General features: G+C 41.4%; 1 protein-coding gene across 1 annotated transcript; it reads left to right on the top strand.

The window, feature by feature from the left end:
- The first annotated feature begins 3,178 nt into the window (after positions 1-3,178).
- Positions 3,179-6,951, top strand: LOC134639074 (macrophage-expressed gene 1 protein-like). Its single transcript, XM_063490112.1, has 2 exons — positions 3,179-3,634; positions 5,140-6,951. The coding sequence occupies exons 1-2, from the start codon at positions 3,179-3,181 to the stop codon at positions 6,772-6,774; spliced, it is 2,091 nt and encodes a 696-aa protein (XP_063346182.1). The 3' UTR covers positions 6,775-6,951.
- The last annotated feature ends 419 nt before the right edge of the window (positions 6,952-7,370 follow it).

The following is a 7,370-nucleotide window of genomic DNA, read 5'->3' as shown; positions in this document are numbered from 1 at the left end:
AGTCTTTAACTTCCCTTAAGTACAGTGGCAGTGGATGTGGGTTGGAGATGCAATGAGCTTGAACCTGCAGGCGACCATCTTCACTGACCACACCATCTGTGACGGAGGACTCATCTCTCCTGTTGTCCTGCAAGCAAACAATCATATTTTTGGAACATGAACTTAATTGCTTTCTTAAAACATTTTTTTCTGCATTTGGTATAAAACAGACTCCAATTTAGACAATCTCAGGCTCCCTCCCCACCGGAGAGGTGACATTCAATGTCCCAATTGTCAGTCTGGATAGCCCTGACCACCACCCAACATACAATAATGTCATGAAAGCATCACTTTAAAAAGGGCTATGCAAACATGGCCAATAACTTTCATTCTAATGATGTGCAAAATGATTTGGGCACAAAACAAATTTTGCTGTTAGAAAACTTGCAGACTTCACTATATACAGTGTAGACCCTCTAAACTAGGTTTGAAGAAATGCAGACCAAACAGTTGTTGTTTGTTTACTTACACAGCATGTCTTGTAGAATTAACTGGAGTCACAGCAACAGCATAGTGCAGTCATATCTCAAGTCTAATAACAGAAGACAGGAAAAGATCAGTAAAGAAACAACTTCCCCAAACCAAAGCACAAACAAAACAATAAGTAAAACAGGCTGATCTAAAGTATGATTAAAGTTCAGCCTGATTAATATAAATGTCACTGACAGTTGCTAATATATTGGAAAACCAAAATACTTACCACTGAGTTGATGTCTTTCTGTCCAACAGCAGGAGTGCTGGTCTCGAGCCTCAAAGACAGTAAGAAGCAAGCAGAGGGAGAAAAAAACAGAACATATTTCAGAAACTGATTTGATCCTTAATGGCTGTGCAATCATTGTAACATAGAGTTTGCTTATTTTGTTAAATAAAGGCTAGATTTAACATTAATAGATGCCACAGATGTTCTAAAGCTGCCACAAAGCATAAAAAAATGGACGTCTCCGAAAACATCGGAGCATTTTTGCAAATATGTGATGTCTTGATAAATCGAGCAGATACTTGAAATTTACACAGCTACATTCTCGCCTGAAAATATCTTAAAAGTTTATTTTGTGACCCAGAAAAAGTAATAAGTTTTTTAGCCGCGCTCCTCCGCCATTGCCGCGCTTACAAGTACGCACAGGCTCCGACAACCGTGGCCGACAAATGCGATCCTCCTTTTCCCCAGACTACCCTTTCTGGATCACAAAATAACCTTTTAAGATATTTTCAGGTGAGAATGTAGCTGTGTAATGCTCAAATATCTACTTAATTTATCAAAATATCACATATTTGCAAAAGTGCTTCCACGTTTTCGGAGAGCTCTGTTATCCCACCCCTAACGGCTGCACCTTCCAAAGAATTTTGTCTGGGCTCTTATCTCACTTATTTATTTCAAACGATCAACAGAAAATTTCACCGACATAGTTTTATGTAAGGTTTTTAAGGCTGTGGTGTTAATTTTTAAGTAACATGAGCCCAGCGGCAGCAGCAATGCTAGGCTAACACTAACTAGCTAGCAAGATTTTAAACCTGGTGCTAAACTAAGAGAAGCCACAAAATCAGTTTGAATAAGAGTAAACATTTACTCGCCAAGTCAGTGTATCAGGTAAAGATCCACAGTAATGACAACAATAGTCTCTTGAGCTGACGCTTCTCCGGGTTTGCTCAACATACGGACTGATCCGTGAGGGAGGAGGACGGTAGTCACGTGGCATTTTCAAAACACATCTTTCATCCTTCCGCCCTGAGAAGCAAAACTTCCAGCTTACTTAGGGCGTTTATCAATATGCGTACTTGTGCGTACTTGCGTTCTCGTGTACTCGTGATACGTCATCAGTCGGAGACCAAGTACTGTTCCAATTCGAAGTACGCATCACACCGAGAACGCGAAAAAGTCCCGGATGTGTTCTCGATCAGCCCGTTTTATCGAGCATGCATCGGTGTAGACTTGGGACAGCTATATATCCCAGAATGCATTTCGTCCAAAACTCAACAGCGGACTCCCGGCACATCGTACGGGTACAAACGTACGCTGGTACAAATCACGAGTCCGTGCTCGGGTACTTGAGAATTGAGAAACAGCCCACGAGTCCGTGCTCGCGTTCTCGGCGGGTACGTACTCCCGTGCGTTCTCGGCGAGTACGTACTCACCGAGCACGCCAGTACGTACTCGCGTACTTGGGCATTGATAAACGGCCTTAGTTTTTCTAAGTTAGGACAACTCAAATTAATCGAGTTTATCAGCGTTTTTGCATAAAAAGTACTGGTAAGTTATTTAAATTGAGTTCTAATAACAAATTGATAAAAATTGAGTTCAGCCTATTTAATATTTTTAATTAAACACAATATTACATTTTACAGTGCATGAACTATGAAGGAATGGGGTATATGAAACACATACACGTACACAAAGACAAAGAGTAGGAGCAAGGGCGTCGATTTGGCATGGACGGAGGGGACATGTCCCCACCAATAATTTGATCGCTTCTTGTAAAAAAAACCAAACCCGATAGAGAGAGAAAAAAAAGATCTGTCAGCGTCTCATTCACCTAGCGGTGCAGAAAGAGTTAAATTACGTTCTCTACTGGAGTCCGACCTCATGTGACAAATATGGCCAATGTGATTGGCTGAGCCTGATCAAACACACACATATTGCACATGTGTGTTTGATCAGCTGCAAAAGTCTTTGTTGTGGAGTCTGACAGCAGTGGGGAGGAAAGACCTGCGAAATCTCTCCATCCCACATTTAAGTCCTTAAAGTTATATTCTTTTATTGTCTTGACTGTATTTGAAGCTATTTTTATTTTTGTATGATACCTGATTTATGTGGAATATGGCTGAAGTAAACTAAAGTCTAAAATACTTAGTCAGTCATTTGTTTAATAGTAATTTAACATTATATAATTCACATATAAAACTATGAATTGTAATTTTAAACGGTTTAATAGCATGTAGAATAGCATATGTAGGCAAGTATATTTCTCCTTTTTTATCAAGAAGCAAAGACGAAAAGGAAAAAAAAAGAAACAGGGCGGGGTTCGGTGGTTGAAACACCCGTCCCCACCAATGCCAAAACCAAATCTACGCCCTTGAGTAGGAGGGACTTGGTCAAAGCTCTATATATGTAGGTGTGCTGTTGCTCTCTTCAACAGTGATCATGGAAAGAGCAGTGAGCTTGCTCTTTGCTCTTTTTGCTTTCCTTCATGTCTGCTCTTCAGTACCTGTGAGCCGTCCAACAAACTGGCTCAGACAATGCCGTGCTTCTACCAACCTCTCCATCACAGCACTGGAGGTGCTGCCAGGTGGAGGATGGGACAATCTGCGAAACATGGACATGGGTCGAGTCATGAACCTCAGCTACTTCCAGTGCCAGACCACTGAGGACGGGCTCTACCTCATTCCAGATGAAGTGTTTGTCATCCCTCACAAAGAAACAGGCGTGGAGACCAGCTCAGAGATCATCAGGTCCTGGCTTGAGCAGAAAAGCTCAACATCTGAAAGCATTAATGCAGACATGTCCTTCCTCCCAGCGACAAATGGTAAATTTTCTAGAGACAACAAGAGAATGAAAACCCACCAAATTAAAGACTCTTCAGCCACAGCCAGAGTGCAGGTAAGTGTTTATTTTGTTCTTTATGTTTTTGATAATGTTTTAGGTGATGAAAATGAAGGCAAAATGCTAGTGGTGCAACGGATCACAGTTGATCCGAAATCTGAACCGATCCCACTCCACGGTTCGGTACGCACGTGATCCGAAGATTCGAAAAAGAAAAAAAAAGTATGTGTATGGTGCGTGGTGTATGGTGTATGGTGGTGTGATCAGTCTGTCAAGCGGTAGTTATGGTCAGCGCTAGCGGTCCAAGTAGCGGAGCAGAGGAGTTTGCAGCATCTAAGCAGCCCTTTGCTGCCCAGTCCGACCGGGCTAAAGCTATTACAAAAGCTAATGGGGCGTTTAGCTGCAGATGGGAGCCCGTCGTCTGTTGTGCAAAACAAGGGGTTTAAACTGTGATGAACGTGCTTGAGCCAGGCTATGATATCTCGTTGCGCGTCCACTTCAGTGACAAGATCGTTCCAAGCATGTATGAGCAGGAGAAGTTTAAAGTTATGGCTGAACTGTCCCAGGCATCTTCTGTTGCTCAATCTACAAATGGGTGGAGCTCCAGGGCAACGGAAAGCCACGTGACCGTGACCGCTCGTTATATCACAGCGGAGTAATAGATACAAAGCCCTGCACTGCCCTATAGATTACATTAGATTAGATAAAACTTTATATATCCCTCGGGTGGGTTCAAACTGAAATTCAGTTTCCAGTAGCACAGCACCCACAGAAGTTGCAGAATGTGAGCAGAAATATACCATGTTTACACATTTATAAATACAGAGAATACAAAAGGGATAAATAGAATAAATAGGAATAAGAATACAAGGGAACGGCACATTTTAAGTATTGTGAGTCTATTACACCGTTGGATATTAACAAAAACTATTGCACAGTGAAAAGGCACTACAGCTTGTCCCCCCCCCTCTGTTAAACAGTTTGTTGGCGTGTGGGACAAAGGACTTTTTAAGTCTGCTGGTCCTTGACTTTGGGAGAAGCAACCTGTCACTGAACAGACTCCTCTGGTTGTTTATGGCCGTGTGCAGAGGATGCAGAGGCTGCCCAGCATGGTCCATAATGTCCATATGCACCTTAATTTGTTTTTATATAAGTGCGTGGAATGAGTCTTCAGTTTTTTAATAGGCAAAAAATACTTAAATAAGTAAACAGCGAGTAGAAATTTTCTTTTTTTTTCTATTTTTGCTGATCCGAAAATTGATCCGATCCGTGACTTTAAAACCGTGATGCGATCCGAACCGTGAGATTTTTGATCCGTTGCACCACTACAAAATGCCATAGTTGTGGGTTTTGTTGATTAAGGCACTTTTAAAGAGTTATTTTTTCAGTTTGTATTATTAATACTCTGCCAACAATTTCTTAAATTTTGTTTCTGAAATATGTTGTAAAAATGTAATATATAAATGGAATTAGATTTAGTTCTTTTACTAAACTACAAAAATATCTGTTACAAAGAAATAAATTATGTTGTTTAGTTAATTATATTATCTTCTCTTTCAAAGGTTCGTAACTTTATCTACACAGTTAAGGTTTATCCAGACTTCACTCTGGACACACGATTTGCGCAGCAAGTCAGAGACATCGCAGATGCGATTGAGAACAACCAGACTAAGAATGCGGATTATCTCTCAGAGATGATGGTGCTGGACTATGGAACTCATGTCATCACTAGTGTGGATGCTGGGGCGGCTTTGGTGCAGGAGGACTATCTCCATGCCTCATATTTATTGGACAGTGACTCACAAAGTGTCTCTGCCAAAGCACAGCTGGCTGGATTAAACTTCTTTGATAAACTGAAGATGGACATTAGCAGTCAAAGTGACCAACAGAGCTCATCACTTCATACATATCAGTCCAACATTACATACTCTCTCATTCAAAGCCACGGAGGCGCACCCTTTTATCCTGGCATCACTCTGCAGAAGTGGCAGGAAAGTACCAAAAACAACCTTGTTGCCATTGATCGTTCAGGATTTCCTCTGCACTATTTTATAAACACCAACACTGTCCCTGATCTGCCACATCCTACGATTAGAAAAGTTGCTCTCACAATTAGTCAGGCCATAATGCGCTATTACAATATTAGTACTCGCCCTGGGTGTGTTGACATCAATTCCAAGAACTTCAACTTCCAGGCTAACGTGGATGATAATTCCTGTGAGGGTCCAGCTACCAACCTCAGTTTTGGTGGTGTCTACCAAGAGTGTGTTAAAATCAGCTCAGATGCAGATCCACTTTGTGATGCCCTTGCCCAGACAAACCCAGATATAGGTAACTTCTCCTGTCGTGCACCTTACTCACCAACTTTACTGAGGTCAGAGGTGAGACAACAAAGCTACCCTAAGTATGAATGTTACGAGGAAAGTTATTCCTGTGGTTTATTTTGGATGTCAACTTGTTACAACAAACGGTGTCAGGATGTAAACTATGTTCGTTCTGCCCGCATCAACACCTACTGGTGCTCTGTAAATGGACAGGCTCCAGAAAACTCAGGATATCTGTTTGGAGGCATATACAGCCCCTCGCTCCTGAACCCCCTCACGAAAAGCAAAAGCTGCCCTCCAAATTTCATTCCACTAAAGTTCCTCTCAGATGGTGAGGTGATCTGTGTGAGTAATGACTATGAGACAGGTACCAGATTCTCAGTACCATTCGGAGGTCTCTTCAGCTGTCAGTCAACCAACCCACTGGCAAGGAATCAACACAGGTGCCCTCCCAAGTTCAGTCAGCACCTTGCTGCAATCAGTGATGGCTGTGAAATCCTCTACTGTGTTCAGTCTGGACTGTTCACAGGTGGAGAGCTCCAACCAATTCATCTGCCTCCATTCACAAAACCTCCACTTATCACTATGCAAGCCACCAACACAGTAATGGTGATGACCGAAGGAGAAAACAGCTGGGTGAGAGTGGGCCAGACCAAAATGTGGAAACTTGCCAAAACAGAAGAAATTCAGAAAATTGTTCAAGGCCTTAACCCTGAACTCAGTCAGATGTCTAATGGAGAAAAGGCAGGTGTAGCTTTTGGTGTGATGGGTGTGATGCTGATGGTGGCCATAGTGGGAGTGGTCCTATTCAAGAGGAGGAGGAGGATGTCTGGGTTTAGAAGTAGAGGTTATGAGGAGATACATGGCAAATGAGAGTAAGATAAAGCAAGATGAGGCCTGAGAAAATAACATAGCTTGAATGCTTGCTCAGCAAGACACAGATATATGTTAATATGAGAGATTTAACTTTTAATCTCACTGTTGATTTTCATACTAGTCATGCTCCTTTTAGCTGTGAAAAATAATCATATTTCAGAGCTTCTATTATAAACCAGCCTTTGTTTGTTTTTAAAAAAAAAAGAAACGTATATTATACTTTGCATTCTGTACTTATAAAATATAAACTGTCACAATGTCACAGTGTATGACTTTGAGACTACTTCCAATAAACCAGTGGATCCCAAAGTGTGTGTGTGTTTTTTTTTTTTTTTGGGGGGGGGGGGGGAGTATGAATTTAAAAAACAAAAAAACAATGCCAGCAAAATTGACAGGTTTTTGACAAGGCATCCACACAAACGCAAAGCAGAAGTTAAAGCATCACCAAATATGGTTCTAAACCAACTTCCTTCCAAGCCAAAGACTAGAAAATATGAAGAAGCAAATCAGACAAACAGTATTCCACATTCTTGATTTTTAGTCCACAAACACTTCTTACAATGGAATTTTGGCAATGTTAGCTCTTTATGCAC

The sequence above is a fragment of the Pelmatolapia mariae genome, linkage group LG12, assembly GCF_036321145.2.
Source record: "Pelmatolapia mariae isolate MD_Pm_ZW linkage group LG12, Pm_UMD_F_2, whole genome shotgun sequence".
Classification (NCBI taxonomy): domain Eukaryota; kingdom Metazoa; phylum Chordata; class Actinopteri; order Cichliformes; family Cichlidae; genus Pelmatolapia; species Pelmatolapia mariae.
Note: the sequence above shows the minus strand (reverse complement) of the source record. Positions and strands in the feature narration are given on the sequence as shown.

Excerpts from the sequence above, each read along its gene's own strand:
- LOC134639074 (XM_063490112.1), top strand. The coding sequence starts at position 3,179 with ATGGAAAGAGCAGTGAGCTTGCTCTTTGCTCTTTTTGCTTTCCTTCAT. Across the intron at positions 3,635-5,139 it reads CAGCCACAGCCAGAGTGCAG|GTTCGTAACTTTATCTACAC; the intron begins GTAAGTGTTTAT and ends TCTCTTTCAAAG.